This window comes from Thalassophryne amazonica, chromosome 5, assembly GCF_902500255.1.
Source record: "Thalassophryne amazonica chromosome 5, fThaAma1.1, whole genome shotgun sequence".
Classification (NCBI taxonomy): domain Eukaryota; kingdom Metazoa; phylum Chordata; class Actinopteri; order Batrachoidiformes; family Batrachoididae; genus Thalassophryne; species Thalassophryne amazonica.
Window position 1 is genome coordinate 7,200,965 of NC_047107.1, and position 26,694 is coordinate 7,227,658.

The 26,694-nt window shown below is 41.0% G+C and overlaps 1 protein-coding gene across 1 annotated transcript in view; it reads left to right on the top strand.

Moving 5' to 3' along the window:
* ggt1a (gamma-glutamyltransferase 1a) overlaps window positions 1-26,694 on the top strand; it is a 180,891-nt gene that overhangs the window by 15,695 nt on the left and 138,502 nt on the right. The window contains exons 2-3 of the mRNA XM_034169695.1: window positions 12,126-12,256; window positions 12,338-12,427. Coding sequence (XP_034025586.1) covers window positions 12,126-12,256; window positions 12,338-12,427 — 221 coding nt within the window. The remainder of the gene's footprint in view (window positions 1-12,125; window positions 12,257-12,337; window positions 12,428-26,694) is intronic.

Genomic DNA, 26,694 nt, shown 5'->3' on the forward strand with positions numbered 1-26,694 from the left:
GTGAAGTGACTGCAATAATTACACTATTACAAAATTTCACTACTCAGTATCGTTGGCAAAGTTTTTGCTCATGTCATCCCAGTCTATCTTCAGAAATTGGCTGAATGTGTGTATTCAGAACCTCAGTGTGATTTCTAAGCCAAGAGGTCCACAATAGACATGCTATTCTCACTTCATCAACCAAGAGTGTAGAGAGCATTGATATCAACAAAGCTTTTGACCTCACCTGTAGAGATGGTCTTTTGAATGTCCTTCCAAAGACTGGATGCCCACTAAAGCTGCTGAGCATGCTGGAATTCTTCCACACCAATATGAACTCTTTGCTGTTCACAGTCAGGCAGCGTTATGTTCTAGCTCCCACCCTCTTTGGTATCTTCTTCACTCCTCTCCTGAAGTATGCATTATTGATGCAGTTTGATGCAGCTATTGTGACCAATGCCTAGTAAGATCTAAACTTGCTTATCAGCCATTTGTCAAAGGCTTGTAATGATTTTGGTCTCACAATGAGTCTCAAGAAGATTAATGTCCTGGGGCAAGACACAATGGCACCACTAGCAATTACCATCAACAACTACAAACTTCATGTTGTCCATCAGTTCACCTGCCTTGGCTCTACTGTCACCGATAAACTCCTTAGGCCCAGAGTTTGGCAGGAGGACTTCAAAAACAGTGTTAACCATATCACACCTTACCACTCAAATGTGTGAAAATCCCAAATTGGCCATCAAAGCTAAAATGGCACTGTGCAACACCTGTGCCATTAGCATACTGCTTTATGGGAGTGAAACATGGACCACATATGCCAGGCAGGAAAGGAGACAACAGATTACACCTTAGAAGCATCAGTTGTACTCTTTATATATCCTGGCAAGATAAAGACTGCAATACCAAGGTGTTGTCTCGTGCTGCTCTCCCAAGCATGTAAACCATAATCAGACTTTACAGGATGTCTGCAACTTCAAAACTGTTGATATTGATGCACACATGTGGGAAGCCCAAGCAGCAGACCATAAGAAGTGGGAAAGCAGATTGAAGCAGCACCTCAGGACAGGTGAAGAGAAAATGAGGTGCACAGCTGCAGATAAAAGAACATGCAGAAGAGAGCGCAGCAGCTAACCTTTGCTGTACGGACTGTCATTCCCGTACAGGCTTATTCAATGGCCCGTGCGCTAACAAGCCAGAACCACAGGATGAAATCCCATTGTCAAGATGGCCATCCATTTTCTGAACCTGCTAATTTCAGGTAAGGGTCATGTGTGGGGGGGAAGAGGGGGGGGGGGGTTGGAGCCCATCCCAGTGATCTTTGGGTGAAAGGTGGGGTTCACCCTGGACAGGGCCTGGCCTGGACTTCTCACCATCACAGCAAACACATACAGAGAGAAACACATTCACACTCTCACTCTACGGTCAATTTAGAGTCACCGATTCACCTATTGTGCATATCTTTAGAAGTGGGAAGGAGCCGGACCACCTGGAAGGAAAACATGCATGCCCCACATAGAAAAGACCAGCTGGGAAATGATCCCATGACGTTCTCACTGTGAACAGTGCTAATCACTAAGCCACTTTGGTGCCTACAATCAGAATCAGAATAGCCTTCATTCACCAAGTATTCTCAAAGAATACAATGAATTTGACTCTGGTTTGAACTGTACTCTCTGTACATGCATGTACGAGGTCTGTTCGAAAAGTATCCGACCTTGTTTTTTTTTTTTTTTTTTTTTTTTGCAAAAACGTGATGGATTTGAATCATGTGTGCTTGCATGAGCCAACCTTGAACCTTCGTGCGCATGTGTGAATTTTTTCACGCCTGTTGATTGCATCAGTTTCTGGCAAGCAGCATTTGTGTGAGGTTGTGTGTTGTGCTCTCGGCGGATTTTCATTGCAAGAAAATGACGGAACGACTGGAGCAGCGCTGCTGCATCAAATTTTGCCAGAAACTGGGCGACAGCCAGGTGGAAACCATTCGCCATTTCCCCCTCTCGATCTCTGCACTTCCTGTTCAGTCTGCTGTGAGAATGATTGTCCCTCTCTCTCCCTTCTATTCATAGCCTACATTTGTTATTCTTTTAATCCCCGCCTGTTTCTGTTGTGCCACACCCTGTCATTTCTTCTGTGTCTCATGTCTGTTCTTGTCTCTGCCTTTGTCTGTTCTCACTTCAGTCTTTGTCTCATTATCTATCTCCTCATTTTTTCCTCTGTCATCTTGTATGTGTGATCTGACTCTCGGTCCCCCTCTGGTGATTAGTTATATTGTTACATGTGTGAGTCTCTGTCTTGACCCTCGAGCCCCCTCTGATGTTTAGTTATGTTCTTGCACATCTTAGTTGATTGTACACACATGCTTGAATCTGCAAGTGTCTCTGATTGTGTGTGTCACTTAAAGAGACTCTGCTCTACCTTAGTTCCGGTGTCACGGTCTGAGATTACCACCAGTCTGAATTTACCAGGTAAAATGAGACTAGCAGCCACAGTCTGAACTTACCACCAGTCTGATTTTACCATCTTGGTATATTGAGACTTGTGTGTTACTGACCCTGGTCCAAATTTGCCAAGCAAATATATTCATTTTTTTTAAAATTGGAACCACAAGTAAACCCTGTCACTTTATATTGATGCTTATTGATTTAACCATTATAATTCTGGTTACTAGTTACCTAGCTATTCTGAAATTTCCAGCCTGCAAGTCTGAATTTACCAGCTTAGACTATATATACCAGTCTGAACTTACTAGGGCAACATAGTATGGGATTTCTGTATTTGAAATGAACCCATTAACACAGTAAAAATGATGATTTGTATAACTGAGTAGGATTACAGTTCGTGTATTGTACCATTCCACAAGAAGTAAACAAAAAGATATGTACTTACTGTCTTCATCCCAAACGTGCTTCTTGGACTGGTTCCTGATGTTGCGATGGTCCTTTTTGTCTGTATCACTGGAGTACTTCCCAGTCTGTAGGAAGACTATCAGTTGGGACATTTTTTTCCTGAATGTTGAAAATCGCTGGTTTCGCTCTTCTTTGGGGTGTGCGTTTTCCTGACATTCATTTTGAGGCTCAGAAACAAGTGATTCCTCCTCCATATTGAAGATCGCCGCAAGAAATGGTAATAAAAAAAAATCGATCACAAATATAGTCCCACTTCAAATTTTCTGAATCAAAAGTGTGTGTTTCAAAATACGTCTGCTCGGTTGAAGATCGCCGCAAGAAATGGTAATTCTAGACCTCCCGGAAGTTGACCGTGAAAAAAAATCGATTTGTGCATGCGCGTGGTAAAATGAGACCAGCGCAAACTCAAACCACGACACCGGGTCCATTGTTTGTGTAATGGTTGTTGGAATCCTGTCCTCAGGTTTTCTTGTGTCTGATTCAAGTTGCGAGTATTCACCCTGATTTTTGCAAGTTGTTAATCCTACTGTGTTTTTTTTTTTTTCTCTGCACTTCCTACTTGGGGTGAGTGCGTTGTATTCCACTGACTCTCGTTTTTGGTAGGAAGATATTTCCTCAGTGTTTCCCTATTAACTTTGTGTTTTGTCATTTCCTTTTTGGTAAAAGAGACTTTGCAGTTTGACCACTCCTTTTTGACTAAGAGATTTTGCGGTTTGAACACTCCTTTTTGAGTAAGAGACTTTCCGGTTTGAACACTCCTTTTTGAGTAAGAGACTTTCCGGTTTGAACACTCCTTTTTGAGTAAGAGATTTTGCGGTTTGAACACTCCTTTTTGAGTAAGAGATTTTGCGGTTTGAACACTCCTTTTTGAGTAAGAGATTTTGCGGTTTGAACACTCCTTTTTGAGTAAGAGATTTTGCGGTTTGAACACTCCTTTTTGAGTAAGAGATTTTGCGGTTTGAACACTCCTTTTTGAGTAAGAGACTTTCCGGTTTGAACACTCCTTTTTGAGTAAGAGATTTTGCGGTTTGAACACTCCTTTTTGAGTAAGAGATTTTGCGGTTTGAACACTCCTTTTTGAGTAAGAGATTTTGCGGTTTGAACACTCCTTTTTGAGTAAGAGATTTTGCGGTTTGACCACTCCTTTTTGAGTAAGAGATTTTGCGGTTTGAACATTCCTTTTTGAGTAAGAGACTTTCCGGTTTGAACACTCCTTTTTGAGTAAGAGACTTTGCGGTTTGAACACTCCTTTTTGAGTAAGAGATTTTGCGGTTTGACCACTCCTTTTTGAGTAAGAGATTTTGCGGTTTGACCACTCCTTTTTGACTAAGAGATTTTGCGGTTTGAACATTCCTTTTTGAGTAAGAGACTTTCCGGTTTGAACACTCCTTTTTGAGTAAGAGACTTTGCGGTTTGAACACTCCTTTTTGAGTAAGAGATTTTGCGGTTTGACCACTCCTTTTTGAGTAAGAGACTTTGTGGTTTGAACATTGCTTTTTGAGTAAAAAACATTTTGTGGTTTAACCATTCCTTTTTGAGTAAGAGACTTTACAGTTTGAATGCTACCTTATGAGAAGGAAGTCTCGTGTTGGAACAACTGCTATTAGGAAGAAGTTTGTGTTGTGCTCTCCCTTTTTTACATGAAGTCCACTTGTTGGTTTGCTTCTTCCTTACTCAGTAGACTCGTCTCTTTATTCACCTGTTTATGAAAATTTAGTCCTCAGCAAGAAGGCTTCTCCTCAGTTGAACTGAAGAAGACTGCTCCTTGGTTGTACTCACCCTTTTGAAGGAAATTGCTCCCTTGTGGAACTCACCTTTCCTGAGAAGAACACTCTTGAGTTAAACCCATGTATATTCTAATAAACTATTGTTCTTGTTTTCCCTACCTGTGTCTCGGCTGTCCTGCTCTGGGGTTCATTTAATCAGTCCTGTCACCTAACCATAACAGTGTGTCCATGGTGTGAGTGGTCTGCAGAGATGTTACCAGCTTGCTTCCTGGACATGGTATAAGTCCTGGATGGAGAGCAGGCAGGCTCCGATGATTTTTTTTTTTTCTGCAGACCTGACAGCTGGTTGAAGTCTGTGCCGGTCTTGTTTGTAGGCAGAGGGAAACCAAACAGAGATGGAGATGCACAGGACAGACTGGATGATGGATGTGTAGTAGATGATGAGCAGTTCCTGGGGCAGGTTGAACGTCCTGAGCTGTCTGAGAAAGTACATCCTCTGCTGTGCCTTTTTTTTCCTTTTTTTTTTTTTTGCTATGTGGGAAGGCCACTTCAGATCCCAAGAGATGGTGGTTCCCATGAACTGGAAAGTGTCTACAGTAGACACAGTGTTGTTGAGGATTGGGGGTGGTGATGTGAGATTTCTCCTGAAGTCTACTATCATCTTCACAGTTCAGCTCCAGATTGTTTTGACCACACCAGAGGACCAACTGTTCCACCTCCTGTGTGTATGCAGCTTCATCACCATCCTGGATGAGACCAATGATTGTGATGTTGTTTGCCAACTTCAAGAGTTTAACAGAGGGGTTTCCCTGAGGTGCAATCATCTGTATAGAGGGAGAAGAGCAGTGGGGAGTGCACACACCCCTGAGGGGTGGCAGTGGTGATTGTCTGTGTGCTAAATGTGATGCTCCCCAGCCTCACCTGCTGTGTCCTGTACATTAGGAAGTTGGAGCTCCACTGACAGATGGGAGCTGGCACAGTGAGGTTGGAGAGTTTTTGGTCCACAAACAGTATCCTCACATACATCACTGCAGAGTCCAGGTGGTGCAGGATGTAATGCAGTCCCATGTTGACTGCATCGTCAACCGACCTGTTTGACCGGTAGGCATACAGCACGGGTCCTGTGATGTCCTTCAGGTGGCTCAACAAAAGCCATTTAAAATATGTCAGGGCAACAGGCCTGTAGTCACTTAGTCCTGTTTTGGATGGTTTCTTCAGGACTGGGGTAACAGTGGAGCATTTGAAGTAGGATGGAACCTCCCACAGCTCCAGAGATCTGTTGAAAATCTGGGTGAAGATGGGACGAGGACAGGCTCTCAGACATTCAGACATTAGGGGAGAAACACCATCAGGCCCTGGAGCCTTCTTGATCTTTTCTCTGCAAAACTGCTGGCATACTTCCTCTTTGCAGCTCATTAGCGTGGGTGGGGTTGCAGAGGGGAGCGGGAAGGGTTGTCCAGAAGCGCAGGTATTCCATTGTTGTTGGGGTAGTTGAGGAGTGTGTGAGTGTGTCTTTCAAATCTCACGCAAAACAGGTTCAACTCCACAGCCAGTTGGGGATTCCGCACAGGTTGGTGGTATGCTGAAGATCTCTCCACACTGTCCTCCTTTGTACGTAAGCATGTTTCTGGCCTTCTTGTACAGGAGCCTGTCACCACTTTTGTAGGCCTCCTCCTTCGCCTGACAGAGCAGCCTCAATTTTACAGTAAACCAAGATTTATTGTTGCTGTGTGTGCAAAAGGCTTTGGTCTGCACACACAGGTCCTCACAAAAACTGATGTAAGGTGTCACAAAGTCCATGAATGTCTGTAGATGCAGCTTCAAAGATGCGCCAGTCTGTGCAGTCAAATTAGGCCTGTTGCTGCTGCCTCAACTCATCCATTCACTTCTATATCGTCTTCACTACAGGCTTTGCAGATTTTATCTTCTGCATGTAGGTTGGAATGAGGTGAATCAGACAGTGATCAGAGAGTCTGAAAGCTGCACGGGGAACAGAGCAATAGGTGTCCTTTGTTGTTGTGTAGCAGTGGTCAAGATGTTCACATCCCTGATGGGACACGTGATGTGCTGCCTGTATTTGTGGAGTTTGCGGCTGAGATTTGCTCTGTTAATCCCCCAGAATAATGAGCAGGTTTGAATACTTTCTCTCCATGTCTGTGATCTGGTCAGCGAGCTGCTGCTGCGCCTCCGTTATGCATGCCTGAGGTGGGATGTAAACAGCAATCAGCACAAACGAGGAGAACTCCCACCGTGAATAGAACGGGCGACAGTTTCTGAAAAACATTTCCAGTTGAGGGCTGCATGTCCTCTTCAACACTGTGACATCTGTACACCAACCTTCTTTGATATAAAATGTTCTGTCTTCCCAGAGAGCTCTGTTACATGGTCTGCATGCAGCAGCTGGAAGCTGCTGGGAAGGTGTAGAACACTAAGATATTTCCACTGAGCCAGGTTTCAGTGAAACACAATGCGATGTTTCTGCCAAAGTCTGTTTTTCCTGTTCAGGAGCAGCAGTTGATCCATCTTGTTTGACAGAAAGCATACGTTGATGAGGTGAATAGACAGGAGCAACAGCCCTCACTGGCTCAGTTTCACGAGCGCGCCTGATGGCTTCCCTCACTGGCATCTCCTGTAAACTCTATACAGAGCTGCTGCTCCTTGAAGCAAAACATCTGGTTCAGAGAAAACCATGGAAAGAGTTCCAACAGATGACAGTCCAAGGTTTAGGAGCTCTTACCTGGTGTAAAAGACCAAAAAAGAGAGCAAAGTGCAAAAAAAAACCAACAAAAAAAACCCAAAACAAAATAAAACACATAAAGCACAAAGTAATGTGTTATGCCTTGTGCATGCGCACGTGCATAGATCTTGCACTGGTAGCAAAAATGAGAATTTTGTCACCGTCCAAATAATTTTGGTCCCAATTTTAAGCTGAGGGACAATGCAGCTTTTGTAGGCTTGAAAAATCTATATTTTATTTATGAATGTTGTATTTCACATAAGGGCAGAATATATATTGTAATTTGCTGCTGTTTATATAAAACAGCTTTTCAATCTTAATCAATCAATCAATCAACATTTATTTATAAAGCGCTTTACAGCACCGACTGGTGTCCAAAGTGCTTAACATTAAAACCACAAATTTACAAAAATAAAACACATATAAAATAAAATTTTAAAACAACACATAAAAAAGAACATAAAAATAACAGAACATGTCACCTCCCCACTAAGTGTTAAAAGCCAGTTTAAATAAATAAGTCTTTAACTTAGATTTAAAAAGTGCTAGGTCAGGAATAGTACGTAACTCAAGAGGTAGCTCATTCCACAGTCTGGGGCCAGCTACCGCGAAAGCATGATCACCCCAGCGTTTATATCTTGACCTTGGAACATCTAAGTAAAGCTGGCCAGACTGTTGTGAAAGTGTAGGTACACGGACCCACAACAGGGGGCGCAATGAACGGACAATGGAGAAAGGTGAATAACAAGTTTTACTGTTGTGAAAAGAGCACAACCAATACAACAATTAATAATTTGGAGTTTGAAGCCGAAATCTGCTGGTGTCGTGTGGGCAGGCTCGAAGGTAGGAGGCGTCCGTCCTAGTCGAACCGGAACCACCCAGATTTCCTCTGCCACCGAACCCCAGAAGTACTGGAACCGCCAAGTCCCGAATTCCCAGGTGGCCACTGCCTCCGCTCGTCGGATCCGGTACTGCTGGCGGGAAAGAGCACAAACACACAGGTATGGGTGCGACAGCACCCAGTAGACAGAGAGGGGAGAAGCCGCCTCCACCTCTTGTTACAATGAAGCAGGAAAGGTGAGTACTTATCCAAGCAAGTAGCTTTCTGTAGTCAGCTGTCCTGAAAAGGTTTACCAAGGTTTATCAGAGTCTTCAATATGAGCTTGCAGAGAAGGTTACCTTAATCTCAAGGCGATATCTCGGCACTGAGGTGGAGACGCTGTCCTGCTGATATACCTCCGTCCTGAGTGCAGTCAGCTGTGTCCAGTAATGGGTGACAGCTGTCACCCTGGCAGCCTTCGTCGGCGGCAGCGCCCTCTGGTGCCTGGAGCCCGCACTCCAGGCAGGGCGCCCTCTGGTGGTGGTGGGCCAGCAGTACCTCCTCTTCAGCGGCCCACTCAACACAGACGCCCTTAATGTCCTACTGTAAGTGCGCAAAGTTAAAATTTCAGACAAGTAGGGAGGTGCAAGGCCATAAATAGCTTTAAAAACAAACATTAAAATTTTAAAATCAATTCTAAAACGAACTGGAAGCCAGTGGAGTGAGTACAGGATGGGCGTAATATGCTCACGTCTAAAAGCGTTTATCAAAAGACGAGCAGCAGCATTCTGCACCAACTGGAGACGTGCAAGAGACGACTGATTAATGCCCGAATAAAGTGCATTACAATAATCAAGTCTGGAGCTGATGAAAGCATGAATGGCTGTCTCAAGATCACGTCTACTGAGAAAGTGCTTTATTTTAGCCAAAAGGCAAAGTTGGAAAAAACTAGCTCTGACAACAGAATTTATCTGTTGATCGAACCTTAAACAGCTGTCAAATATCACTCCCAAATTCTTGACAGCTGGTTTTACATAGTTAGCCAAAGCACCAAAATTTGGTGTTACCACATTTGGTATGCCAGTGCGCTCAAACACCATGATCTCAGTTTTACCATCATTCAGGTAAAGGAAGTTTTGGGACAGCCACTGCTTTACATCACGAATACAATTAAATAATGATGACAAAGCATCACTCCCATTAGTCCTCACAGGCAGATAGATTTGCAGATCATCTGCATAACAATGAAAGGACAGGTTGTGCTGGGTTATAATTGACCCCAATGGCAGAATGTACAAAGAAAATAGAATCGGCCCAAGGACAGATCCCTGCAGCACTCCACAGCACAGAGGAGCAGTTAATGAGGAAAGGTCCCCAATCATGACAGAAAAGCTCCTTTCAGCCAAATATGATCTAAACCACTTAAGTGCAGTACCATGAATGCAAATAAAATGTTCCAACTGGGAAACAAGTACTGTGTGATCCACAGTATCAAAGGCTGCTGTGAGGTCCAACAGAACCAGCGTAGCAGGATTCTCTGCATCCACCGACAGAGTAATATCATTATGAACTTTTAAAAGTGCTGACTCAGTGCTGTGTCGTGATCTAAACCCAGACTGGAATTTTTCAAGGATGAGATTGTCTTCTAAAAATGATTGTAACTGTAAAAAGACAACCTTTTCTAAAACCTTAGATAGAAATGGCAGATGAGACACAGGTCTAAAATTGGATAAAACTGATGAGTCCAGTTGAGGTTTTTTAAGAGGTCGAACCACACCTTAAACCTAGGATAAGTTTGCTTTAGTTGAGGTGGGGTTCCTCTGGCATCCAGGGACACCTCCTGTTCATGACCCTCATGTGTAAACACCATCATGTGTCTGGTGATGAAGTTTTGCACCTTCACAGTGGCATTTTGCTGTCACTTTTTAAAAATTCATTACATGTCTGCTCATTTTACTTTTCTCAGTGTTTTAAAATACATAAAGTACATTGTTTGAATTGCATAGTAATTATGTTACCTATGCCATTTATCTTGTATAGGTAACATAATTATTATGCAATTCAAACAATATACTTTATGTATTTTAAATAAATACTGTCATTATTATTGATTTAGAGTAATTATATTTTATTAATACTAAATACATAAAGCTGAGGATTATGCATTTCAAATCAATAGGATTTATTACAGTAATGAATATGCATCATGTAAGGTTTGTTTAGTAGGCTTGTATTAAAATTCTCTAAAAAGTAAACGGGAATTTGTCATGTTATAAAATTACATAAATCTTAAAGGTCAGGGTTAAATATTTCTGTGAGTGCAATGTCAAATGGTGCATACCGTATTTTCCGGACTATAAGTCTCACCAGAGTATAAGTTGCACCAGCCACTTTATCCATTATAAAGAAAATAAACCATAAATAAGTCGCACTGGACTATAAGTCACATGGACATACAGGTATGTTAACTTAACATGAAAAGTTCAGATGATAATATTGTGACGGCTACCGTTTTCGGATGCATATTTAACCAGTCGCAACTTGTAATCTGCAGTGTATGATTTTCTTTTTGGTGGCATTTTTTTCGGGCCTTCTCCATTGTCTTCTTATCAGTAATGTTGAAATTTTTATTTTTCTATGGTAGTCAGAAGTCGCAGGAACAGTCACACAAGCCTTGAGTGCCCTCTCATGAGCTGCATTTTACCTACGGATATGTTTGTATTTTGCGGACCACATTGCGAGCCGAACCATAACCCGCAGCATTGCTGAATGGTTCTTTTCTAACATATTACCCGCTGTGAACCATAGTACACACCAGGTGTCAGCTGCCGATGTTCGTACAGCACCTACCTGCGCAGCTCATGACCTCCCCGTGGTGTCAATGCCAGCTCCTTCCAAGTGTAGAAGCTAATCCTCTGCCGTCTCACCCAGTGCTCCCACGCAGCTCTCAGTGTCAACTTAAACACTGCTCACCCTGATATCCAAGGGTTGAAGCTGTTTTGTTAGCCCTCCCGGAATAACAGCAAGCACCGTGTTCGTCTGCTTCACACGCTGTTTGAATACTCACTCAACTGAAAAGCCATCAAAAGCCGTCTGAATCTTCTGAATGGTTTCCAACATGGAGGTGTTTTTTTGTTGAGCGCCATGAATGGCTCTGTGCCGACGCGTGAATTCCTCCGCACGTCTTTCATTACAAAATCTCCTGTAACAGTGGAATGTGCCGCAAAAGTGCTATGTCCAGCTCTCTTGCCATTTCTGTGGTAGTCACACGATGTCCCGGATCAACACAGCGTTCAGTTTAGAAATAATCTGGTCGTCCCAGCCTGTCGATGGCTGCTCGGTGCGCTGTGCGCCCTCCGCCGCTGTGGGTCATCTTTAAAAAGGTTTTAACACTCCTTAATCCGTGTGACACCGACTGAATCTTCACTGAAATCCATCTGAATTTGAATGGTTTCCAACTGGCTGTCTCTAACAGTTTCTGAAAAAAATTTCATGGAGCAAAGTGGCAGTCTCTCAGTCATTTCCCTGACAATAAAAATCCGACGAGGGGGGTGGACCAGTGCTCACTCAAAGCCTGCCCACAGGCGAATGACGCAACCGACAGGCGTGAAAAAACTCACGCATGTGCACGAAGGTTCAAGCTTGGCTGATGCAATCACACGAATCAAATCCATATAGTTTTTGAAAAAACTAAAAAGGTCCGTTACTTTTTGAACAGACCTCATAAAGTACCCATGATGCATTGCATTTCTGTTTCTGGTGGCCATTTTAAAACATAGAGTGACTCTGTCACATAAAATAGTTTTATTATGTTAAATTAATTGAGAATCTACCGGTATATTTTTCATTTATAAGTCGCTCTGGAGTATAGGTCGCACCCCCGGCCAAAACATGTAAAAAAAGTGCAACTTATAGTCCGAAAAATATGGTACTTTGTTTTGTTTTTTCAGGGACATCCTGAAGAGGAACGGCTCAGCTGTGGATGCATCCATCGCTGCCTTGCTTTGTGATGGCCTTTACAATGCTCACAGCATGGGTATTGGTGGAGGACTCTATTTCATTATCTACAACGCTTCCACAGGTGAGTGTCTGTCTCCTATGAACAACTTTTTACTGACACTATGATTGATCACCCTTTCCATCCATCTTTCCTTCTTTACAGGGAAAGTGGAAACCATTGACGCGAGGGAGACAGCCCCCATGAATGCCACTGAAGACATGTTTGGCAATAACACCAAACTCTCAAGGATAGGTAACAGCCAGGTGCAAGGTGTTGGACTGTTCTGTTCAGTGATTTAACCCTCTGAAGTCTTGCAGCTGTTGTTAAATTTATTAAATTGCACAAATCACTGACTGGGCAACATGACCTAATGGACATACAGGGCCCAATCTTTTTTCTTATTTTTCAAGCACAGTTACACTCACTCATCTTGAACCGCTTATCTGGGATCAGGTCACGGGGGCAACAGCTCCAGCAGGGACCCCAGACTTCCCTTTCCCCTGTTCTTGATTTGCAGCTCATCACCTGGGTATATTTAAGACTCAGGCTGAATCTCAATTCTACCCCTTGACCCTTCCCCTTACTCCTTCCCCTCCATTTTGCGTGGACACAAGAGATAGAGGGGTGTCTCAATTCTCTTTTTGGAGCAAGGCGGAGGGGTAGGCGAAGGGCTACAAACCCCTCCGTTTGGAGTGAATCTGGATGCACACTCCATTTGGAGGGATAGGAGGAGCTTACTGCTGTCTCAGAAAAAATAAACATGGTGCTGAAAGAGCCGCACAAATGAATCGGCTTTCATTACAAATTACGCTGTTTAGAAAGTTATAACTTGCCAAAAAACTTTACAGGCAGTTGCCTATGACAGCAACGTGTATGCTGCTGGATGCATGTTGCGTATATTGTCCTTCTGAAGAATATAGTAACTTCGCTCATGCGCTGAGGCTACGATAAGACACTTTTATATCTCACAATGGAGAAAATCATGATAAAGGATAAGCACGTTAATTTGTATGTTCATAAATCTTTGGATAATATCGATCCCTGCTGTTGGATTTCAAGGTCTGTAACGTGTGTGTATTTTGTAAACAAACAGGGAGCCCTGAGCACACTCGTCTCCTAATAAGCTTTCAGGCAGAAAATGAGACGTTTCATCAATGGGAATAAGTTGGAAAATATATACACACATGTATATGTGTAACACATAACCTGATTTGTCAAGGAAATTTCTAAAGGAAATAGAGCTGGATGCAAAAAATGGGAGAATTTGAAAAAGAAATATAAGGTTAACAGAACTAGATGCAGCCCAAAACATACATACGAGTGCTGGTCATATAATTAGAATATCATTAAAAAGTGGATTTATTTCAGTAATTCCATTCAAAATGTGAAACTTGTATAATGTATACATTCATTGCACACAGACTGATATATTCCAAGTGTTTATTTATTTTAAATAAACTGTTTTCCTGTTTTATCATTAGTATTTTATATGATTGTGTGTCTTTTTTATTCTTTTTATTATTTACTTCTTTTACTTATTTATGTTTTAAATTTTTTTATTGTGTTTTAATCTTATTTCATTTTATTCTGCTTTTAAATTATGTTTGTGAAGTGCCTTGAGGCGATTAGTCGTGATTTGGCACTATATATATTAATAAATTATTAATCATTGGACAACAAGTCACAAATTTTTTATATCAAAAAGGTATTGTCATCCATCAAGACACTATATCAGACTGTCATACTATTCCATCCAAAGATAGTAAAAATAAACTATCTACCATTATTATACGATTTACAAGCAGAAAATACAAAAATGAATTATTAAGACAGGCAAAGAATCTGAAAGGAACAAGTGTCTATATTAATGAACATCTAATGAAAAAAAATGCAGATATTGCTAGGGAAGCAAGACTACTAAAAAAACGGAAACACATTGTTGCTATATGGGTCTGGAACTGTAGGGTGTGGATTAGAGTGAAAGAAGGAACAAATGGTATACAAATCAAAAACATGGATGACCTTACAAAATACAGACCTGAATAGACAATTAAGTATGACGCCAATCGCGATCTTTCATACAAACTATTTAAAGGGACATTACAGTGTTGTGGTGGAAATTACGGCAATAGTGTGGGACAACTACATTTTGTTTAAAAAAATCACAACAGTTGTATGACATTGAATACCCCAATTATGTTTTGATTATTTTACTGATATTTTATTCAGAGATATTTTAAAACATTAGAAAAATGTTTCTTTACCATTTATTTTTATCATTGAAGATCAAAAGTCTGGGTGTGGGACAAGCACAAAACGGCAATATTTGCATATAATGATGCTGAAAAAGGTGAAAAAGTCATCATAGACTACTAGAACAAATTTCTTAACACACTTTCATTGTACAGATAACTATAAAAGTGTGAAATTTCCCCTTTTTTCTGTTTTTCATACAATATGATCAAAGGACATAATAAGTGCCCGTAGTCTAAGAATCACCCATAAACAGCCGAAGCTGTCAAAAATAAAAGATTATTTAAATCAGTTTAAAAATAGATTCAGCATTATTGCAATCACAGAATCTTGGCTTAAAGATTGTTGTGTGTTGGGGGGTGTGGCTGGATGTTGGTGTTCTTTTCTTTTCTTTGCTCTTCAGGTGGCATGGAAACTGATTTGTCTGTGGAGAAGGTGCTGGCTGAAGAATCCTCACCCTCATCAACATCATGTGTAGCACCTGTGACTGGTGCTCACATGCAGCCTTAAGGACTTTCGGCTGAAGCAGATAATTGGATGGCGTTCTGCTTTTAAGGCATGTGTGATTCAAGCAGAACTGCCGGGAACTCTACCTTGTGATGTTCGTTTGTGAGACGCTGAGGACCGCACCTGGATTTGACACATCGAGCCGTGAAGCAAGGAAGGGTGAGGGACACATGCTGTCAGCACACATTAAAGGTAATTAAGTATTTGACTAATTGTTGATAGTAACTTGGTGTTTTGTTACACAGTATACTTGAATTGTGATGAGAATTGTGCAGTTTGCTTCTCACTGCTGTGGCGTGCAGGATAAGTGATCCTCCACTTGTTGTGAGAAGCTGCTCATTTGCATAAAGATAAAAAGTACAGACCTGAATGTGTTGCTGATAGCGTGTGTCTTTTGAAAGACGTTGTAACTGCTGACTTACCTCACATCTTCTTTGCTTCACAGAGAGTCAGTTTGTCGTGTCCACCTGGGGGGTGTTTGTCTGGTGGTAGTGGGTCCAGGAGCGCCGGACTTCTCTCCTTGCGGGCGCTGGAGAGCATGCCAGCAGTCACTCCTCCAGAAGGACGTTGGTTTTGGTTTTGTACATTTTATTTAGGCACAGGTGAAAAATAAATTGTTTTTGTTGTTGGAACCGCTTTCTGGTTATTTTTAGCGCTGGGTTCTGTCTGACGCAGGTTCGCTCCTCAATCCGCGTCGACACATAACAAAGATGACCTCATGGCTGATGTTCAAATGGAGGGATATGAGCTGTATTTTGTAAATAGAAGAGATGAAAAAGGCGGAGGTATTGCTTTGTACACAAAAACAGATCTGATATGTACAACTGTAGAAGAAATGACAATTATAGATGATGTCATAGAAATTGTAACAGTGGAAATTGTACATGAAACATCTAAGAATATTCTAATCAGTTGTGTATACAGAGCACCAGACTCTTGTGTTGTGAAATTTACAGTTAAAATAATAGAATTATTCCATCAAATCAAAAACAAAACGCTTTTTATGTGTGGAGACTTTAACATTAATATAGAAAGCTCCAGTTGCCAAAGAAAAAGTGATTTTGTGAATTCAATGTATAGTTTGGGTTTATTCCCCTTCATAACAAAACCAACCAGAATTACATCGCAAAGTGCAACTGTAATTGACAATATATTCACAAATAGAACAGATGAAATTATTAAGAATGGGATCTTGATGACAGATCTTAGTGATCATTTACCAGTTTTTTTCAATATTTAAATACAAAAATAGGTACAAGAAAAAAACTGTTGTAAATTTTAAAAGAGATAAGTAGTAAAAGCCTTAGAGGCATTAAATTATGACCTTAAAAATCAAAAATTGGGAAGAAGTTTATGTCGGCGACGTTAACGTAGCATATAATTCATTTATGAAAATACTGATGAAATCATATAATAAAAACTGTAAATTAATAAAAATTAGTAAGAAAAGAGTAAATAAACCATGGCTGACTAAGGAAATAAAAAATGCTTGTGTAAAGAAAAACTATTTATATAGGTGCTTTTTAGAAATGCAAACAAAGGAAACAGAACACAGATACAAAAATATAAAAATAAACTATTGACAATAATTAGGAAACAAAAAAAGATTATTATAGTGAACAATTAAATAAGAGTAAAGATAATATAAAGGCAACATGGGGAATTATAAATAGTGTGATTAAAAGTGATGGAGTGAAATCAACTTCTCCAAATTAGTTTGTCAAGGAAAATAAAGAGATATATGACATAAAATAAGTTGCAAATGAGTTTAATGATTATTTTTCAAATGTGGGATCAAGTCTGGTGGGAAATAAACTAATAGTTTAAGATAAATTAAATACACTTGTAAATACGGTCAATAGTATTTTCCTTGACAATGTGTAAAAAGATGAAATAAGAAATATTGTAAAAAACTGTGTAAGCAAAAGATCCAATGACTATGAAGATTTAGACATGATGACTGTAAAAAGTATAATATAAACTGTTATTGAACCATTCACTTACATTTGTAATCTGTCTCTGTCAACAGGAATTTTCCCAGACCAAATGAAAATTGCCAAGGTAGTCCCATTATATAAAAATGGAGACAAGCATAATTTTTCAAATTACAGGCCAGTGTCATTGCTTCCACAGTTTTCAAAAATTATGGAAAACGTTTTTGTGACAAGGTTGGACAAATTCATTGAGAAACATCATATTTTAAATAATGCTCAGTATGGATTCAGAACAAAACATTCGACAGCTATGACTATGGAATTAACAGAGAAAATATCAACAACAATGGATAATAAGGATTATTTTGTAAGTATTTTTATCAACCTGAAAAAAGCTTTTGATGTTATCGACCACTCAAGATTGCTTCACAAGTTACAACAATATGGAATTAGAGGTATTGCACATCAGTGGGTAAAAAGCTACTTAGAAAATAGAAAACAGTTTGTTCAGATAAATAATACTAAATCAGAATTGTGTAACATTATTTATGGAGTACCACAAGAGTCTTTCTACTCATCACTAATTGAAGAAAATAAGAACAACCCCAGGTTTCTTTTCAGCACTGTAGCCAGGCTGACAAAGAGTCAGAGCTCTATTGAGCTGAGTATTCCATTAACTTTAACTAGTAATGACTTCATGACTTTCTTTGCTAACAAAATTTTAACTATTAGAGAAAAAATTACTCATAACCATCCCAAAGACGTATCGTTATCTTTGGCTGCTTTCAGTGATGCCGGTATTGGTTAGACTCTTTCTGTCCGATTGTTCTGTCTGAGTTATTTTCATTAGTTACTTCATCCAAACCATCAACATGTTTATTAGACCCCATTCCTACCAGGCTGCTCAAGGAAGCCCTACCATTATTTAATGCTTCGATCTTAAATATGATCAATCTATCTTTATTAGTTGGCTATGTACCACAGGCTTTTAAGGTGGCAGTAATTAAACCATTACTTAAAAAGCCATCACTTGACCCAGCTATCTTAGCTAATTATAGGCCAATCTCCAACCTTCCTTTTCTCTCAAAAATTCTTGAAAGGGTAGTTGTAAAACAGCTAACTGATCATCTGCAGAGGAATGGTCTATTTGAAGAGTTTCAGTCAGGTTTTAGAATTCATCATAGTACAGAAACAGCATTAGTGAAGGTTACAAATGATCTTCTTATGGCCTCGGACAGTGGACTCATCTCTGTGCTTGTTCTGTTAGACCTCAGTGCTGCTTTTGATACTGTTGACCATAAAATTTTATTACAGAGATTAGAGCATGCCATAGGTATTAAAGGCACTGCGCTGCGGTGGTTTGAATCATATTTGTCTAATAGATTACAATTTGTTCATGTAAATGGGGAATCTTCTTCACAGACTAAAGTTAATTATGGAGTTCCACAAGGTTCTGTGCTAGGACCAATTTTATTCACTTTATACATGCTTCCCTTAGGCAGTATTATTAGACGGTATTGCTTAAATTTTCATTGTTACGCAGATGATACCCAGCTTTATCTATCCATGAAGCCAGAGGATACACACCAATTAGCTAAACTGCAGGATTGTCTTACAGACATAAAGACATGGATGACCTCTAATTTCCTGCTTTTAAACTCAGATAAAACTGAAGTTATTGTACTTGGCCCCACAAATCTTAGAAACATGGTGTCTAACCAGATCCTTACTGTGGATGGCATTACCCTGACCTCTAGTAATACTGTGAGAAATCTTGGAGTCATTTTTGATCAGGATATGTCATTCAAAGTGCATATTAAACAAATATGTAGGACTGCTTTTTTGCATTTACGCAATATCTCTAAAATCAGAAAGGTCTTGTCTCAGAGTGATGCTGAAAAACTAATTCATGCATTTATTTCCTCTAGGCTGGACTATTGTAATTCATTATTATCAGGTTGTCCTAAAAGTTCCCTAAAAAGTCTTCAGTTAATTCAAAATGCTGCAGCTAGAGTACTAACGGGGACTAGAAGGAGAGAGCATATCTCACCCATATTGGCCTCTCTTCATTGGCTTCCTGTTAATTCTAGAATAGAATTTAAAATTCTTCTTCTTACTTATAAGGTTTTGAATAATCAGGTCTCATCTTATCTTAGGGACCTCGTAGTACCATATCACCCCAATAGAGCGCTTCGCTCTCAGACTGCAGGCTTACTTGTAGTTCCTAGGGTTGTAAGAGTAGAATGGGAGGCAGAGCCTTCAGCTTTCAGGCTCCTCTCCTTTGGAACCAGCTCCCAGTTCGGATCAGGGAGACAGCCACCCTCTCTACTTTTAAGATTAGGCTTAAAACTTTCCTTTTTGCTAAAGTTTATAGTTAGGGCTGGATCAGGTGACCCTGAACGATCCCTTAGTTATGCTGCTATAGACGTAGACTGCTGGGGGGTTCCCATGATGCACTGAGTGTTTCTTTCTCTTTTTGCTCTGTATGCACCACTCTGCATTTAATCATTAGTGGTTGATCTCTGCTCTCTTCCACAGCATGCCTTTTTCCTGATTCTCTCCCCTCAGCCCCAACCAGTCCCAGCAGAAGACTGCCCCTCCCTGAGCCTGGTTCTGCTGGAGGATTCTTCCTGTTAAAAGGGAGTTTTTCCTTCCCACTGTCGCCAAGTGCTTGCTCACAGGGGGTCATTTTGACCATTGGGGTTTTTCTGTAATTATTGTATGGCTTTTGCCTTACAATATAAAGCGCCTTGGGGCAACTGTTTGTTGTGATTTGGTGCTATATAAATAAAATTGATTTGATTTGATTTAATTAGGTTTTATGGATAGACCCTCTCCCTCATGATCCCAGTTATGCCCCCCTCCACCCTGTTGGCGATAGCCAAGTGCTCAAATGCTAGATTGAACAAATATGGTGAAAGGGAGCAGCCCTGCCTCACACCAGGATGGAGGAGAAAGTAATCTGAAATTTTAGAGTTGGTGTGTACTGAAGCTTTAGGAGCAGTATAGAGAAACTTAATCCAAGAGATAAATGTTGAGCCAAACCTAAATCTGTTCAGGACAGCAAAAAGGTACTGCCACTCGAGCCCATCAAAAGCTTTCTCAGCATCAAGAGAAAGCACAACTTCTGCTTCCTGGAGAGAGTGAGAGGAATAGATTACATTAAAGAGCCTATGCGTGTTATAAAACAACTGCCTGCCTGGTACAAAACCTGTCTGATCAGGGGAGATGATATTGGGAATATTTTCTTTGAGCTGTTGCAAAGGAATTTTAGTCTGAATTTTATAGTCAAAACAGAGAATACTAATTGGCTGATAGGCAGCACAGTCCAGGGGGTCTTTTCCTTTTTAGGAAGAACCAAGATTACTGTCTGGGTCATTGTTTCTGGTAATTGTGTTTTGTAATTATTTCTTGAAAAACTAAACAAAGGATAGGAGTTAATTTAGAAGAAAATTATTTGAAAAAGTCAATGGGGAATCCATCAGGACCTGCTGCCTTTCCATTTCGCATAGATGTTTGCGAAAAAGTTTGCGTAAAGCGCCTTGGGGCAACTGTTTGTTGTGATTTGGTGCTATATAAATGAAATTGATTTGATTTGATTTGATGTTTAGATAATTTTATTGCCATTACAACAAGTGCAATGAAATTTTTCCCGCCCAATCACCTCAGACAAGAACACAAATAATCCACAATTATTACAAGTTGAACGGAATAATGGCACACATCAGAATTAGAACACTGTTGGCGACAGCCCCCCCAAGACTCGTCCGCCAGTCACCGTGTGTCTTTTGATCCCAGGGAAGGTAGAAACAAAGAAGTCATGAGACAAAAGAGTCTGTTCAGATTGCACCCTGCCTGATTTACCGTTCAGAACAGAGTTTTATTATGTCCCGCACGGCGCTTGCGGAACGAGGCAGGGCATATAGCATCCGTGTTGCCCGTCCTTCCATCTGTCCATTTGTTTGTCTGTCCGCCTGTCTGTCCTGCCGCAATTCGTTTGCCGCAACGTAGCTCGGCACCTATTGCTCGCAAAAACTTCATATTTGGTGGGGACATGCCTTGGAGGAGTACTTCGCATGGGCTCGAATGCCGGTGACCTTGACCTACTTTTCAAGGTCACCAGTGGTCACAACTGTCAAATCCTTTGCCGCAACGTAGCGTCCCTGACTGGCCTGTACAGAACAGGTCATGGCCACATTCTTCAGGCTTCCTCCCTTGTTCCCACGAGAATCTGCAAAACAACTCTATGTGTGGGCATGAACACACTTCATGAGATTATCTTTAGCCATAACATCCGGAAGGAACAGCACTGGGGCTGAAGAGAAGCACCATTTTAGAGCCTGAAAGACTACCTCACACTCCTGCAACCAGATGTAAGACCTGTGGGGTGAAGTGAGATTATGCAAGGGTGAAACTAAAGTACTGAAAATGTGAATGAATTTCCAGTAAAAGTTTTCAAACCCCAAAAACCACTGCACCTCCTTGTGTGTGTGTGGAGTGGTCCATTCTGCTACTGCTGTCACCTTGGCCGGATTAAAATCCTGACCTCCCCTCAGAAAACACAAACCCCAAGAAAGAAACTGAGGATTTGTGGAACTTGCATTTTTCCGCTTTCACATACAGCTGGTGCTGAAGCAACCGCTGAAGAACAGACCGGACATGTTGTGTGTGAGTCTCTTCATCTGAGGAGAAGATCAGGATGTTGTCTAGATACACACAGAAACAAAGCAGTTAAGCATATCACGGAGTACATCATTTGCCAAATTCTGAAAAGTGATAGGTGCATTAGTGAGTCCAAAAGACACAACCAAATATTCATAGTGTCCAGTGGGCATATTAAACACCATCTTCCATTCATCCCCCTCCTGTATCCTGACTAAGTGGTATGCGTTGCAAAGGTCAAGTCTGGTAAATAATTTGGCTCCCTCTAGGGGCTCGAAGGCTGAAGCACACAATGGGAGGGAGTATCTATTCTTTACAGTCATGTCATTTAGTTCGCTATAATCGATGCATGGGTGAAGTGTCTTATCCTTCTTCTCCATGAAGAAGAATCCAACACCAGCAGGTGATGAAGAAGGTCGAATCAATTCTGCGGTGAGTGACTCCTGGATGTACTCATCCATGACTTATCGTTCTGGTCCTGAGAGAATATAACTTGCCCCTGGTGGGCGTGACCCCGGCAGTAAGTCAATAGCACAGTCATATGGATGATGTGGTTGCAAAGATGTAGCTTCAGCTTTGCTAAATACTGCTGCCAAATCATGATAAACAGGGACAAACACAGACATTAACGAGATCAGGATTAGTACGTGTGAGTGATTTCTCAGGTTGAACTTGGCAGGTGAACTGGTAGGTAGGACCCCATGACTGGATCTGCCCCATGGCCCAATCAATATTAGGACTGTGTTTTTGCAGCCACGGCTGCCCCAAAATAACTGAATGAGACATTTTACCAAAAATATGAAAGATTAGTGACTCTGTGTGTCCATCAGATAACACCAGCTGCACCGGCAGTGAGCACAATGAGACCTTCCCAAATGCGCTGCCATCCACAGCATTAACCATGGCAGCGGGGTCGCAAATTAAGGCTCAGGCTCCTGGCGACAGAGGGGTGCAGAAGATTTGCATCTGAAGCACAGTCTATGAACAGTGAAATGGTCTCAGATGTGCCATTGAGCAGGATTGTTGCTTTAACATGGTTGGCTTCAGCTGTGGCTTAATACTGCTCTGACTCACAATCAGGGAGGTCGGTGAACATGATTGATGGCTGCGGGAAGGGCAGCCTGTAACCAGGTTACCGAGTTGACCGCAATAAAAACACCGTCCTTCACGCTGGCATCACAGGTGTTCCTCGGCCAACAAACAGGTGTGCCCCAGCTGCATTGGTTCCTCTGATGAAGTGACAGTGGGCATGGTCGGTCGAAATGACAGATCTCTGTTGGTGTGCTGGCTCCTCGGCGAACGAGCTCCTGGGTTGTGTCCATTTCCTAGTGTCATTCAGACAGCCTGTGGCCCACTCGGATGGCCAATGTGATCAGGGAGCCCAGATCTTCTGGCAGATCGACAGCCGTGAGTTAATCTTTGATCTGACGGGAGAGCCCTTGAAAAAAAAAAACAGCAGTTATTGCGGCCATGTTCCACTCACTTTTGGTGGCGAGAGTCCGGAAATCAATGGTGTAGCCAGCCACTTGTCATAAACCTTGCCTAAAAGATAACAGTGGCCTCAGGTGTCTGATCGATGTCACCTCTCAGCTGTGGCCCATGCAGTGGCAAGCCCCGTGAGGTGGGAGATAATAAAAGCAATTTTGGCACGATCAGATGGACTTGCCTGCAGTTCAAAATGTAATTCACACTGGGTGAGAAAAGGTTTAACATTCCCAGATTCTCCAGAAAAATGCTCCAGGCGGGAGAGCTGGTTGCAAAAGTCAGAGTCTGTCTCTGAATAAATTTGCAGCTGATACTCCAAGTGATGTAAGCACAGCTGCCTCAGGTGTAGCTGCAGATAGCGTTCTCCTGTCTAATCTCTCTGTGAGGAGACGTTTATTAAGTTCAGGCACATTGGTGCTCAAAGTCGTTAATCACTCCTCCTGCTGCTCAAGTCTTTGACCTTGAACACGGAGTGCCAGTTGGATGTGAGAAGAGTCTGCTTTGTCCATTTTGGGCCAGTTTGCTCTGTCATGGACCTGATCCCAAAAAGGTTGGACAAAAATGCAAGACTCTCTTTGGAGCATTGTGAATAAAAAGCGTTTTACTGGGTATTCAAGCCAAGGTCAGTACACGGGAAGGCAAGCCAAAATCAGCAACAGTTTCCAAAACATGAGACAAAAGTGAGGTCAAAAACAGGCAAGGGTTCAAAAACACAGGTAAGCAAAAACAGACAAGATCAAGAGCTAGGTATGAAAGCCTGTAACGATGACACAAAGGAACAGCAAACTGGCAGGGTATGAGTGTGTACAGAGGGCTTAAATAACCAGAGTGATTAGGGAAAATGAGGAACAGGTGTGGAGGGACAACCAGAAAAAGGGTGTGGCAAACAAGAACAAGACACATCCAAATCCCAACCACCCGACAAGAGAGTGCAATTAACAAAACACTAAGCAGACCACAACCAGAACATAATAACCAGACATGGCATGAATATAATGATCCGATATAACCACCCCACATGACATTAACTCCGTGGTTGCCCTCTAGGACCCACAGTGGACCCACAGTTTTTCCACAGTGTGGTTGACATGATCATGCTGCCAGACCTGACCTGATCTGACAGAAATGTAAATGGTACTCCAGTGGTACTCTTTAATTAAAAAAAAAAAAAAGCACTACCAAGGAGCTAAGGTCACTGTCTGACACAGATTACTGGAGGTGTCATGTCAGGTTGAAAATGTTTACTAATAAATGAAAATAGAAAAAGTTCAAATATGTCCCATGACTAATGTGGATCGCTCACAGTGTCCTACCACCCATGGTCACTCACGATGTTAAATTACAAATGTGTTAAAAACATAAAATATCAGCTATGCATCAAGCTATAAAAAGTAAATGATGAATACATGCAAATCTATTTAAGCATAAAAAATCAAAAAGAAAAAATAATATAGCACCTTCAATTGCACCACAGACTAAAACAGTTAAATGTGGTCTATTAAACATTAGGTCTCTCTCTTCTAAGTCCCTGTTGGTAAATGATATAATAATTGATCAACGTATTGATTTATTCTGCCTAACAGAAACCTGGTTACAGCAGGATGAATATGTTAGTTTAAATGAGTCAACACCCCCAAGTCACACTAACTGTCAGAATGCTCGTAGCATGGGCCGTGGCGGAGGATTAGCAGCAATCTTCCATTCCAGCTTATTAATTAATCAAAAACCTAGACAGAGCTTTAATTCATTTGAAAGCTTGACTCTTAGTCTTGTCCATCCAAATTGGAAGTCCCAAAAACCAGTTTTATTTGTTATTATCTATCGTCCACCTGGTCGTTACTGTGAGTTTCTCTGTGAATTTTCAGACCTTTTGTCTGACTTAGTGCTTAGCTCAGATAAGATAATTATAGTGGGCGATTTTAACATCCACACAGATGCTGAGAATGACAGCCTCAACACTGCATTTAATCTATTATTAGACTCTATCGGCTTTGCTCAAAAAGTAAATGAGTCCACCCTCCACTTTAATCATATCTTAGATCTTGTTCTGACTTATGGTATGGAAATAGAAGACTTAACAGTATTCCCTGAAAACTCCCTTCTGTCTGATCATTTTTTAATAACATTTACATTTACCCTGATGGACTACCCTGCAGTGGGGAATAAGTTTCATTACACTAGAAGTCTTTCAGAAAGCGCTGTAACTAGGTTTAAGGATATGATTCCTTCTTTATGTTCTCTAATGTCATATACCAACACAGAGCAGAGTAGCTATCTAAACTCTGTAAGGGAGTTAGAGTATCTCGTCAATAGTTTTACATCCTCTTTGAAGACAACTTTGGATGTGTCTTTGGTGTCTGACTCCGTGGTATAACTCACAAACTCGTAGCTTAAAGCAGATAACCCGTAAGTTGGAGAGGAAATGGCGTCTCACTAATTTAGAAGATCTTCACTTAGCCTGGAAAAAGAGTTTGTTGCTCTATAAAAAAGCCCTCCGTAAAGCTAGGACATCTTTCTACTCATCACTAATTGAAGAAAATAAGAATAACCTCAGGTTTCTTTTCAGCACTGTAGCCAGGCTGACAAAGAGTCAGAGCTCTATTGAGCTGAGTATTCCATTAACTTTAACTAGTAATGACTTCATGACTTTCTTTGCTAACAAAATTTTGACTATTAGAGAAAAAATTACTCATAACCATCCCAAAGATGTATCGTTATCTTTGGCTGCTTTCAGTGATGCCGGTATTTGGTTAGACTCTTTCTCTCTGATTGTTCTGTCTGAGTTATTTTCATTAGTTACTTCATCCAAACCATCAACATGTTTATTAGACCCCATTCCTGCCAGGCTGCTCAAGGAAGTCCTACCATTATTTAATGCTTCAATCTTAAATATGATCAATCTATCTTTGTTAGTTGGTTATGTACCACAGGCTTTTAAGGTGGCAGTAATTAAACCATTACTTAAAAAGCCATCACTTGACCCAGCTATCTTAGCTAATTATAGGCCAATCTCCAACCTTCCTTTTCTCTCAAAGATTCTTGAGAGGGTAGTTGTAAAACAGCTAACTGATCACCTGCAGAGGAATGGTCTATTTGAAGAGTTTCAGTCAGGTTTTAGAATTCATCATAGTACAGAAACAGCATTAGTGAAGGTTACAAATGATCTTCTTATGGCTTCGGACAGTGGACTTATCTCTGTGCTTGTTCTGTTGGACCTCAGTGCTGCTTTTGATACTGTTGACCATAAAATTTTATTACAGAGATTAGAGCATGTCATAGGTATTAAAGGCACTGCGCTGCGGTGGTTTGAATCATATTTGTCTAATAGATTACAGTTTGTTCATGTAAATGGGGAATCTTCTTCACAGACTAAAGTTAATTATGGAGTTCCACAAGGTTCTGTGCTAGGACCAATTTTATTCACTTTATACAACTCAACAAAAATATAAACGCAACACTTTTGGTTTTGCTCCCATTTTGTATGAGATGAACTCAAAGATCTAAAACTTTTTCCACATACACAATATCACCATTTCTCTCAAATATTGTTCACAAACCAGTCTAAATCTGTGATAGTGAGCACTTCTCCTTTGCTGAGATAATCCATCCCACCTCACAGGTGTGCCATACCAAGATGCTGATTAGACACCATGATTAGTGCACAGGTGTGCCTTAGAC